Source organism: Grammomys surdaster, unplaced genomic scaffold (genome assembly GCF_004785775.1).
Source record: "Grammomys surdaster isolate TR1022 unplaced genomic scaffold, NIH_TR_1.0 174, whole genome shotgun sequence".
Lineage (NCBI taxonomy): Eukaryota > Metazoa > Chordata > Mammalia > Rodentia > Muridae > Grammomys > Grammomys surdaster.
This window is the reverse complement of record NW_021604622.1, coordinates 4676719-4689493: the sequence shown is the minus strand read 5'-3', so window position 1 is coordinate 4689493 and position 12775 is coordinate 4676719. Positions and strand designations below refer to the sequence as shown.

General features: G+C 39.2%; 1 protein-coding gene and 1 non-coding gene across 2 annotated transcripts in view; both read right to left on the bottom strand.

Moving 5' to 3' along the window:
• Nucleotides 1-1080: 1080 nt before the first annotated feature.
• On the bottom strand, nt 1081-1187 carry LOC114621454. The gene has a single exon (XR_003711436.1). It is a non-coding gene; the product is annotated as a U6 spliceosomal RNA (small nuclear RNA).
• Nucleotides 1188-1243: 56 nt separating this feature from the next.
• The window catches only part of Ranbp3l (RAN binding protein 3 like), a 49352-nt gene continuing 37820 nt past the window's right edge, over nt 1244-12775 (bottom strand). Inside the window, exons 10-15 of the mRNA XM_028767662.1 lie at nt 9596-9698; nt 8932-9056; nt 7332-7452; nt 5356-5498; nt 3075-3264; nt 1244-1433 (exon numbers count right to left, since the gene is read on the bottom strand). Coding sequence (XP_028623495.1) covers nt 1390-1433; nt 3075-3264; nt 5356-5498; nt 7332-7452; nt 8932-9056; nt 9596-9698 — 726 coding nt within the window. The 3' untranslated portion in view covers nt 1244-1389. The remainder of the gene's footprint in view (nt 1434-3074; nt 3265-5355; nt 5499-7331; nt 7453-8931; nt 9057-9595; nt 9699-12775) is intronic.

Sequence of the window (12775 nt, the reverse complement as noted above, 5' to 3'; positions counted from 1 at the left end):
CAGTTGTATGCTGATTTAAGCTGAGGTTTGGTTAATAAATATGCATATGGGGATACTTCTCTTATATAACGGCAATAAAGCATTGTCAACTTATAAAATATATACTCATATCTATGCTTTCAAAGAATATTTTCTTCAGTGTAGCAGTTTGTAAAGTTACACCATTATTGTAAGTATATCAGGGTTTAGAACACATTCAAAACCATTTAGGATCTTGAATCTTTATCCTGTAATGAGATTGTTTAGGGCTACTAATAAAATAAAATATGGCCCTAAATTCTAACACGGATTTTTATGTGTGTTTCATAAAGTATCTCTGAAATATCAAAAAGGCATAAAACATCTGCTAAAAATTATTGAAGTTACTATATCATAATGATTGAATTTGAGATACTCATTTGGCCATATACAATACATTTGTTATAAAATTGCTTCTACATAGCCTTACCCCTTCTAGACTATGAAGACAATCACATAAATAAAGCACATTGTATTTGGCTTCTGTATATTTTTTGACACATAGGTAACATGTTACATTTTGTTCAATTATTCATCAACTCTTGTGAGCTGACTTTGAGTCAAATACATAAGATGTAACAGATAAAAGTCCACGAATGGACACGCTTGTAAAAGAATTCTTATTTGAATGTATGCATTGGGAAATTCACAGTGTAAGTGAAAATATACATTTCTCTAGAAGATACACATGATTTAATGAAGTGCCTTGCAATTATCATATTTTTAAAGAGATGCCTGTAAATTTAGTAAAATATTCTATATTCTATATATTCTATATTCTATATTTTATAGCCATACAATGTATGACTTATAATAAATACTTTAGATATTTATCAAAGATTTATCAAAGCCAACAATTTGTACTTTTAATTAATATATCCATCATCAATGTGATGAATACTCCAAATTAGTTATCAAATCCTATTCTAAAGTAATCCACAAAAGGAGAAATTCTGAAGTTCATTTCTTTTGTTTTTTTTATTTGTTTGTTTATGAAACCTTTTTGGTTTTTTTCTTTTGTTTTTGTTTTGTTTGTTTTGTTTTTTATTGGATATTTTATTTAAAAATATGGAACGCTTCACAAATTTGCATGCCATCCTTGTGCAGGGGCCATGCTAATCTTCTCTGTAGAGTTCCAATTTTAGTATATGTGCTGCCGAAGCGAGCACCTGAAGTTCCTTTCTTAAATTCTACCCACAATAATGAAAATGTAAAACATAAGACCTTTAATTACAATAAATTGTGTTTGTTTCTTTAATTTAAAAAAAAAACTCTTTAAGGTATGAGTAAAGTCTTCCCAGTTAGGATGGTCTGGCATTTCAGTAGAGTGGCCACTCTTTCTGTAGATGTCATGTTTATAGCAGAGAGGGCTTATGAACAGACAATTGACTGTCTGTGGCTCCACCTTGAAGGATCTGTGATAAATTTAAAATATTTTATTACACAGTATTCTATTTAGACTTAATATCAAATGCAAATAAACACAAATAGCTTAGTGGTAAAGAAATGAAAGGTAAATATACATGTAATTAACATTAGAAAATATTGCTAATAATTTTTACTCCCACCCTATAGCAAGTGTAGTTGATTTTAATATGTGTGTACTCTTCTTTCAAGCTTTTGGATTTATCATCATCGTCATCGTTGTGCGTGTGTGTGTGTGTGTGTGTGTGTGTGTGTGATGGGGGAACACATGTGCTCGAGGCATATGTAAAGAAGCCAGGGGATAACTTAGTGATGTTGGCTCTCTCCTTCCCCTTCATATGTGTTCTGGGGCTCAAACTCCAGTTGTCAGGCTTGCTTGACACATGCTTTGCATGCTGAGCCATCTCAGCAACAATGTTACTAATAATTTTAATGATGACATTTTCTGACAAAATGTTATTTAATTCATGGGCAACAAAGTCCAAACATACATTTTATAGCTTCCATAACATTTTAGCATCACTTGGGACACATCCTGATGAAGATGCTGGACAAAGGGGAAAACAACAGCAAAGGATAGGGTCCCATGATTGCCAGTTGCCATGTATTGTTTCCGTTGATTTAGCACTAAGATGGTTGCATATCAACCCCTTCTGAAAGTAAAAGTTTCATGACTGTGCTTCATTGATTAAATTTTGCCATTTCATCTCTATTTCAAGTTGACATTTCTAATAGCATCATGTGATCCTAATCTGCACATATGGTAGAATTTCCCTTTTAGTGATAATTTTAACATTAAGCAAAGTCTTTCACCCTCTTTTATATGTTCTTTGATAATTGTTTAAATAAGGTATAATTAAAGCACCCTTAAGATTTTAAAATGATTGAAAATTGGAAATGCTCATTGCATTATCATTGCATGTTGTCAAGTCCCCATAGATGGAATTCTGGGTAAATGAAATTGTCACTGAAAATGACTGTATGACACTTAGATTAGCTACAACCATAGAACAGAGCAGCACTTACAAGGTCTCTGGCACCTCCCCCCACCAATAATGATGTACAGTATTTTTAAACCCACACATCAGGAGAAGCAGTAAACTCTAAATACCTGTTCACTCCTGATTCAGTTTCAGTCTTAGTCCATTTGTAAATCATTTTATTTTGCCCTAGTCAAAGGAGGACCTTGCAGATAATACTAATACAATTTAGGGATTTCTCTAAGCAATCAAATTCAAAAATAACGGGATAAATATGATTTTCAGGACTTTAGATTTACCTGGGTCCCCATTGCATACATTGCTAATTCTACCAGCTAAAGCGAATAATAGACTGGACCATGGGAAAATGAACATGAGGACTGGTTTCTTTCAGGGCATCAATGTACTTCTCTAAATTGTGAAATAGTCTTTTATGGAATTTATAGGTAAATGACTTATGGGTAGCAGGGGGATGCTGACTTGAAGATCACTGGTAAAAGACAAAGATTTTTTCCAACCCACTCCTGGATCCAAACAGCCAGGCTCCAGCTACCACACTCATTAAAGCAACTGAAGAGGCTATTGAATACGCTGGACTATGCTTGCAGCGTTGCCTTTAGGCTCTGACCCAACGAAACAAGAATTATTTACCGGATCCATTTTTAGTGACTTGTATGATGTCACCCTCATCCTCATCACAGCTCTCATCGTTGAACTGCGGGAGGACTGTATCCGACTGGCTTTCAGCTGGACCGCCATCACCCTGCTTACTGAGGCTTCGAAGGGCAACGAGGCGGTGGTGTATTGCTGCATACAGGCAACCTATGTCTTTGGCACTAGCCTTCAAGAAGAAAGTTGTTAAAACTGTAAGCAATGAATAAATACAGCCACGCTTACATCTTTTTGATCTCTCGCTGCTTATAAAGGAAGGAATTCTGTTGCGTAAATCTGGAAGGTAAATAAACACCAACAGCCCCAACATGTTAAAAAACCAAAGCTGATAAATTTTACACCCAATCGTATCTCAACATGAGTTAAGTTACGAGATCTCAATCCGTACATTTTTAAATTGAGAAAAATATAGTTTTGTCATTTAATAATCCTGTTTGAATTTAAGTCTTCAAGCTAGTTAGTTCTTCCTCTGCTGCCTTAGGCTGTAGACCACTGTAAGTTTAAGGACTCTTTCCGTCACTTTACCTACCCACCCTCCAACATCCAACACACATGGCTTTGTGGAGAAGCAAAGCTCCAGAGGAACCGGTGACGTTTTCAGACATCAGACTTCTCAAAACCTCCCCGAGCTCATTTTTAGTTGCCATTAATATAAAATGAGGGCAGCAGTCATTTGATATTGGCACAGCGTTAGCAGGTGTAGCGTTAGCCCATTTACATTAGCAAAACCAAGAAGTACATATACATCCACCCCTCTTCCCTTTACGAATGAAAAAAAAAAAAAACTGTGACTGAGGAAAAAAAGAAAAACCTCTGTAAGTTAGAGCATTGAAGCCCTCACTTATGTCAGAAAACCTAATATTTTGTAATCGTTTTAGCCGTTTGATCTCAGCAGCTTTACAAAGTATATCACTGTTACCTCCATTTCCCGTGTGAGTTAGCCAGTTCAGTGAATGCTAATAACTTATCTGGAGGTCACACAGTTAGTACAATGTGGCACACAGGTATGGATATGTATGTACTTACTTTTTCCTGATTTTATAATATACATTTTACACATACATAATGAGATTATTTTGTGGACAGAGCCCAAGACTAACCATAGAATGTATTTATGGCTCATACACACCTTGCATACATAACCTGTAGGAAATTTTCTACAACATTCTACTGCACCTTGTTTGTTGCCTGGGACCCATCACACAAGGTCAGGTATGGAAATTTCCATGTTGAGTTTCAGAAAATGTTGGAGTTGGGAGCATTTTGGATTCCAACGTTTTAAATCAAGGATACTTAACCTATTGGTATAATACTAAAATGTTGATGGTGATCACAGCACATGGTTTTTATTGTGTTTGGTGTTTACCTCTTGTGAGTATGCCACAGTTTAAAAGCCAGCAGGATTGAGCATTGGGCAGCACTGTGGTGATGGTGGATAGAGTCAGTCTCGGTTTCTGCCGTAATGCTTTATCCACTGAAAACCACTGGGCAGGAGTATATGACCTTATATGATAAAGTGCAGATTCTATCTTATTTTATTTTTTGGTATTGTCACATACCATTTTTCTCCATTATTTAGTGGAAGCCTATCCAGTTATATCATAACCTACTCCAGTATCATTTGGGTACTCATATTTTTCAAGTCTTCCCAGTCTCAGGCTATGGGGAAAACCCAGCTAGAGGTTGGAGGTTGGGGGTGGGGAAAAGAAGGCTTTGTTCTTGGCAGCTCTCTTGTATCTGTAGCTTGTATTTGAGGTCAGGCATTCCTGCCGCAGGGAACAGCTCAGCTGTGCTTCTATCCCGTTACCCTGGAGATTGACTCATGTTCAGAATTGGAATCTGCTGTTGGACTGGCTGTAATGTGTATCCTGTGCTTTTCCATCCCTCGCCGGCTCCTTGGCTGTGGTCACAAGCCTCCTTTCTCTGGGTGAGTGACAGGTTACAACTTCCTAGGGGCCACGTCTCACAGTGTTGTCACTGGAAACTTAGATGCTTGTTAACATAATTTTAGTAGTAAGGAAAATAATAGGAAAAGACATCTGAATGTCTTAGAATAAGGACCAATTGATTATTATTGACTTTGGTGTCAAGTTGAATAGATGTTAGGCCATTTTAGACTGTCAATAACCCTAATGATTGACTGATTTCTTTGCCAATCTTGCAAATTATCATAAACAAGTGGAAAAATGAATTAGGAACTGCAAGAGACAAATTATTACATCAGCAGGATAATCAACCATCACTGAAATCTGTAACTTACCTGAATTAAAAATATTTTTATACCATCGTCTTCTAAATCAGTCGCAGTTATTTGCAGATTTTTGTGATTTGCTCTTTGAATCTTCATCTGAGCCCAGAGTCTGCTATTGAGGACCAGCCTCAGACTGCCTTGGTTGCGCATGACTGTGCAGGAAAGAGTAGCAAGTCAGACTGGAGTTCACAATGCCTGAACCTTAAAAATAATGTGCTTGAAGGAAAAGTTAATCCTGCAGCTGCCGCTCAAGCCACGTTTTCACTAGTGAGTGGTAACTGAACTAGATTAAAACTTGGTTTTCCAATTGGGCCTTACATCAGGGGAAGTTTATTTACTTACTTTAGTTTCAGTATTAGAATTGTATTTCTCTAGAATGTTTAACATATTAAATTTGAGTGGCTTCCTTTAAGATCTGGTGACACGACGATTATCTGAGCAATGTTTATGATGAGAAGGAAAACAGAAACGCAATCTTTTAAGTGTCAAAACATTGAATCAGGTAACTTGCAGCTCAGCCATTAGAGAGAATACTACAAATCCATTCACAGTACCGAAGAGAGGGATTGGGGAGGGCTCAGTGGTTAGGAGCACTGACTGCTCTTCCAGAGGACAGCATTCAATTCCCAGCACCCACATGGCAACTCTGTCTGTAACTCCAGTTCCAGTGGATCCTACACTCTCACACACACATGCATACAGGTAAAACACCAATCCACATTGAATGAATGAATGAATGAATGAATGAATGAATGAATGAATCTTAAAAATAATACTGAGGAGAGATACTCATCTGGGAAGATGATCATGGAATACTATGTGGAAAAGGCCAGATCAGCATAGCACCATAAACGACAAACTAGACAGTGACATAGAAGTGTACAGAGAACGGCACCAGCTGAATGCATTGTTTGCAGACTGTTACTAGACAGTAGACCCTAATATGTTCTTATCTATTCTTTGGTTGACTTATTTTCTGATTTCTATATTGAGTCCATATTATGCACATAAAAACAACAGCAACACAACAAAAGGTCTTTGGAAATTTTGGGGTTAATTTTTTTTTTTTTTTTTGTTGGCAAGCAGTAGAAGTAAACCAGAGTAGACAACAGCCAGTACTGCTTGGCAAATGTCACTTGGTTGCATTATGTAACTCTATGTTTGTCCACTACAAGGTCGATGACCTCATTCCTGTTCTTTTGATCTGAATTCTATTCCTTCTCACTCTTTAAGCTTGACATTTGAAATGCAACAAACCCTCATGCCCAGGTCCAGATTCTACTTGTAGTTTCCTTCGAAACTTTAACTTCTCAGAACTGCCTGACAAAAGAATCCACCACACCAGCCCTCTGCCCACGCTCACTTGCAACGTGGGCCTCGGAACAAAGCCCAGTGGTGCCCTTTGGATGCGAAACATATAAACTCTTTCCCCAGCTTCTGTCCACCCATCTGCTACCAGACTGAGAAGTCATATACCTAGTACCACAGAAACTACCCTTCACCCCTGCTCCATGCTGTATTTGGGTGGCAATGATTCGTGATGTGTCAGGTATTTCTTTCCCCCAAACTCTACATCTTGCAGAGTTGTTTGCTTCATACCCCTTCCAGTACCAATGATACCACTGCTCAGGTATGTCTCGGCTTAGCTTTGACACAGGTGCTTTTCACACAGCCCCTCAACAGACGTCCACAGCTGCTCAGAAAGATGTGAGTTACAGTCTGTCTGTAAATCTCACAAACAAACACTGAATACGCCACAGACTATTATTCATACTCTGAATTTGTAAGGTCAAGCCATTTCTTTGGGATCGCTAGTCAGTGGAATGAAAAATAGAACCCGTGCTGTCCGATAAGTGATTGTCTAGAGTACATTAGGAATATTGTAGTCCACCCTCAGGTTTATTGGTGTGTCTGATAAAGCATCTACAGAAAGCATGAGACATTTTGCCCTGAGAAACCATGGCTTACTCTAAGTTGTTCCTTACTTAGTCTTGACTGCAGTGTTCCGCACTCAGGGCCAGCTGTGTCATTCAGTCTCAGCATCCCTTGGCCTCTTTCACTCCAGGATTGTGTGGCTTTGTTGAATACAAAGGTCTTGCAGTTGATCTAAATGACAGGTTGTTTTATAAATATTCAATACATTAAAAAATTTTTTCAGATTAAATTCTTTCTTGTACCCTGACACTATTATACCTCGCTTATCTTATACTAAATTATTCTGTTAATGATAAATAAATTAGGTTTTGAGATTTATTTAACTTTCTAGAACATGGCATCTCTGAATAGTACAAACTGAAAAATCCTAAAACTAACAGAAATGAAAAGGGTCCCAACCCTGGCTCTCCATCTCCCACTTCTGTAACAGGTGATGGCTGTTATGTTTTATTTATCCTTTGAGAGACATTTGTCTCTGTTATATGTATACATACATACATACATACATACATACATGTTCTCATCTTTTTATAAAACAATATGATATCGTGTATACTTGCTGCTTTCTTATCTAATATGTCTCTGTATGCCAACAATTGCATTAGACTTGACATTATTTTGGCCACATAATGGTATATGAAAGAAACAAATTATGGAGTGATTTGCATGCTAAAATGTTTCAAACACAGCACACAGACATGAAGAGCTATGACATGATAACACAGGGTCCCTTGTGGTGATTTAGTGGTTGTCAGTTCTCAACTGCTCCCATGTATATGAAGTCATCGGTACATTTGGATGAAAAGTCCACCAGCGACTGACTCCTCATTCAGTTAGGCCAGAACTATACCTTGAGATGCACTTACTTAGACTGAAAGTATCCTTGGGTCACAGTGGGAATGACGGGGAGTGGAGAGTGTGGGAGAAGATGGAGGAGGGTAGAGGGGGTTAGTGCCTTTAAACAGTGAGGCTACAATAAGTACCCTGACACCACTCAGCACTGAATCAGATACTGTGGTGTGCCTGTGAAGTTCCTGATTTATGCAAAAGTCTACACTTTAACAAACAAACCTGAAGCAAGTTACCTTTCAGTATTAGACTTGCTCATAGTAATGGCACTGGTCGTGAGGGCAGACATGAGAGGTAAAGTGGAGGCCTGAAGTCTTAAGAAAGGATCCTAGCCCACTGTGTATGTGAACACAAAACCCCAGAACTCAGGAAGCTGAAGCACAAGGATACTAAACTTAGGATCCTTGCCTGTCTCTTCTTAGAGGACTACAGTGAGTGGTTGTAAACCTACACACACACACACACACACACACACACACACACACACACACACATGCAGACACAAGAGCAAACGACACACAAATGCAAACACATGCATGCACATGTGCGTGCACACACACACAGACACACACACACAGAGACATGAGCATGAACACATGCATGCACATCCACACACAGAGAATTTAAGATGATAACACAATCTTAGTTTAACAATGATGTTTTACAAGCCTCAAACAGTTTTTATTCAAGCAACTTAGTCTTCATGAAACCATTTCTAGCTATTTCTAGCTATTTTTGGGTGTCTCTGCTGATGTCAGCTTTAGTCTAAAGACGAGGTAAAGCAGTATATAGCATACAAACCTTTAACACATTATGTTCTGTTTCTTCTCCTGTTATGACATCAATTTTCTCAAGCAAGCATTTTTGTGATGGTTTGGGGGAAAAAGCAGCTGCTGATTCGATTAGGGATATGTTTTTAATAGAGTCTGTTTCAAAGAGATACAGGAGAAAAAATACGTAAGACTGTTTTCTCTGCCACGAAAAGTATTCATTATATCTTCTTACCTTACATTTTAAAAGTCAAACTGTTTGAGTAGGTTCAAGCCATCTAATTTACTTTCCCATAGTATTAAATCAGTAATTTTAAAGTTTATTATATGTTTTAATCCTTGCTGAAAAAAAATTCAGTAGTGGATTATAGGCTTTTAAAATAGTGTGGATATTAAGTAAATGTCATTAAAAATAAGACACAAAGGGCTGGAGAGATAACTCAGTGATTAAGAGTGCTGTTTGCTGTTCCAACGGACCCAACTTCTATTCCCAGCACCCACATAATGGTTTTTGTAACACCAGTCCTAAAGGATCTGATGCCCTCTTCTGGTCTTTTTGAGTACATACATCACGCATGTAAAGCACTCATACACATAAAAAAATAAAATAAAAAACAAAAAACAAAAATAACAACAGCAACAAAGACAATCGGAGACATTGAAGTTAAATATTTTATAAATGAAACAGTTCTTACTTGAATTTGAAGCAGCATTAGGAAATTTCAGAACAGATTTGAATGTTTTTTCCTTGTTATGTGAAAGATTTTGAAGTGGAGGCTGGGTAAGCTTTTGAGTGCCCTAAGTAGGGGGAAATATGCATTGTTTAATCTTATGCCTAGACATTTGCAGTAAGCCAAAAGATAGATTTTCTTTCTCAACACAGCATACAAAAAACAGCTACTGGGTTTTTGTTCCAGGCTCCCTCTGCACAGAGAACTGTGTGACTGTCATGAAGCATTGATTTTAACCTCAAAAACCAGAGCCCACTTATCCCAGCCTGTCTGGTTCTAGGGAAATAAGAGAATCTGGTGTGACAGGGAAGCAGGTGGCTGTCCCTCTGTGTCCCACCAGGCTGACCAAAGCACCATTGGCTTCTCTTACAGAGATTCACCACTGTTGTCTATTTCCAGCAGAAAAAACTCCACTAGATGTTTCAGAGAACAGGAATCATAAGTTTTCCTCTGACAGTGTTTGTCAACAGCCGTGTGTGTGTGTGTGTGTGTGTGTGTGTGTGTGTGTGTGTGTAGGCTACACATGCCAAGGCACATGTGTGAAGATCAGAGAATAACTTTCTAGAATCAGTTTTCTTCTTCCACCCTGTGGGTTCTTCGGATCAAGCTCAGGTCACCAGGTTCATGGCAAGAGCTTTACCACTGCACTGTCTCCCCAGCCCATCAACAGTCACTGGCAATGCACCGTATATCTGCCACAACAAAAGACTGTATAAAAAAGGTTAACAACCATGCTAGTCATAGCCCTGTGTGTAACCCCCCTGCAGAAAGGTAAATTTAGAACAGTGCTACTTAAGAACACATTCAAATCTTGCCTTTATGAACTCAAGAGTCTTCCATGTTATTGAATAGGAAATCAGTATAGGTAATGATGGGATGTAAGCATTTTCACTTTAAGAAAAATAGAAATACCGGCTCAGATAGATCCGTGACTCATTCAAAAAGCACACAGTCAACCAACAAGTCGGGAATGCACCTTGACCCTCGTATCACAAGGCTGTGGGGTCACAAGGTTAATTAGAGGAAAACCACAAACTCTCTGGACAGCTCCAGCATCCTTGCGACATCCTCTTGGAGAGAAATGGGAAGCTCCAACCCTTTCATAAGCCACATCCAAAACATCCATGTGAAATACTGACAAGCGCTTGCTGAGACTTAACCTCTGTGGTCCCAGTTGTAGCTTGTTCTCATAGGTTGTTACATCCTCTCTAGAGTACAGTCTGCTGTAGCCTTGCATAACTACTTAGGTGGACTTCAAAATGGAAAAAGAAAATGCAAAATGAGCAAAGTTGCCTAAATACTGCGTGGACTTTCCTCTGAAGTTTGCTCGGTTTATTCTAGTTCTGACCCAAAGATGTGAGCAATATCTCTGATACTAGTAGAATTGCTCTCCTCTTCCTCCTTCTCCTCCTCCTCCTTCTTCTTCTTCCTATTCTTCTCCCTATTCTTCTTCCTTTTCTTCCTCTTCCTTCTTTTCTTCCTCCTCCTCCGCCGCCTCCCCCGCCCCCGCCCCCTCCTCCGCCTCCTCCTCCTCCTCCTCCTCCTCCTCCTCCTCGTTTTCTGTCTGAGGTAGTCTCACTATTTAATGCAGGCTGGCCTCAAACTGCCTATCCTTCTACATCAGCCTGCCAGTGCTAGGGTGAGAGGCATGGACCAGCACCACCAGTTAGAACTGGCCTTCTTGGGAATGGCAGAAGGGTACTTTAAGCTAAAAGCCAACAGAACTACTCTTAGAATTGAGGACAGTTCTAGTTATATCTACAACAAGCAAGATTCAAAACCCAACTGATGGAGGAAAGCCCTAAAAATCTTGGAATCAGCTAGCTTTGAGAGTTATTTCATTTTTATCAGCATATACTAATTTACAAAACAGTGCGTTTGTTGTAGCATTCTGCACGTGCGTGCATTGTGCATGTGTGTGTTGTTCATTTGTAGTATATGTGCACTTGTGAGTGTGCAGCTGTCCTCATCCGTGGGGTACAGGCATGCAGAGGCCAGAGGAGGAAGTCCTCAGTGTTTTCCTCCATTGCTCTCTATCTTATTCCTATGAGAGGCTCCCTAAATGAGAGGCTTGCCGTTTTAGCTAGGCTAGTTTTTACACAGGTCCTGATGATTCAAACACAGATTCTCATACTTCCACAGCTCACAGCCATTGAGCCATCTCCACAGCCCCTCGCTTGTGACAGTGTGACATTTTCACATATACTTACCATGTTCTTTGATCATCAGAATCTCTGCAACTTCATTAACCTGCCTATATAACAGTAACCCTAAGACAAGCCCCGCTAAGGCCCAGCTCAGACATCACCCTAGTTTAAGTAAAGGCTGGAAAATCCTGTGAGGCATGGACCTGTGAGGCATGCTACAGCTTTCCTACTTTGCTGTTCCTTGCTTTCAGTGATGCTGTCTTAGAAACCAAAGTGCTGGGCAAGACCCAGCAGCCAGGGGATTAAATAAAAATGATAGCAATAGCCAGGAGATGGTGTCGTATGCCTTTAGTCCCAGCGCGCAGGAGCCAGAGGCAGGCAGATCTCTGTGAATTTGAGATCAGGCTTGTCTATAGAGTGAGTTCCAGGACAGCCAGGGCTGTCACACAGGGAAACATTGCCTTGAAAAACAAAACAAAGCAAACAAGCAAGCAAGAATTGGAGTTTTCACTTGACAGGTATATTTTCTAGACAAGTAACACACCCAGACTTTTCTTTTCAAATGCAAAAGGTTATATGTGCTTTTCAAAGTGAACATTCAGCTATGGTTACTAAGAACATATTAGTTCATTATTGTAAACAGGGGACATTTATTCAATAGTGTAGCCACTGAGAAGTTGCCCTCACTCCAGTAACCTCCCCTCATGCTCAGGCAAGGAACTCTAAATTCAGTGGCCCACAGGAGAGGAAGACATGAATGCAGGATGGAGACTAGTTGGGGACAGCTCCAGCAGGAGTGAGAGGAAGAGGAGAGCGGGGGAGGGGTATGAAAATGGCAAAAAGTTATAGTATGAACATGTGAATCTGTCAGACAATTTTTAAAAATTAAAGAAAACAAACTGCTGAAAACACAATATTAAAAGATCACTAACTGAGTTTATCTAAGTCCTGAGTGTTTCAGGCTTAACACAAATCAAAAGAACTGTTGGACACTATG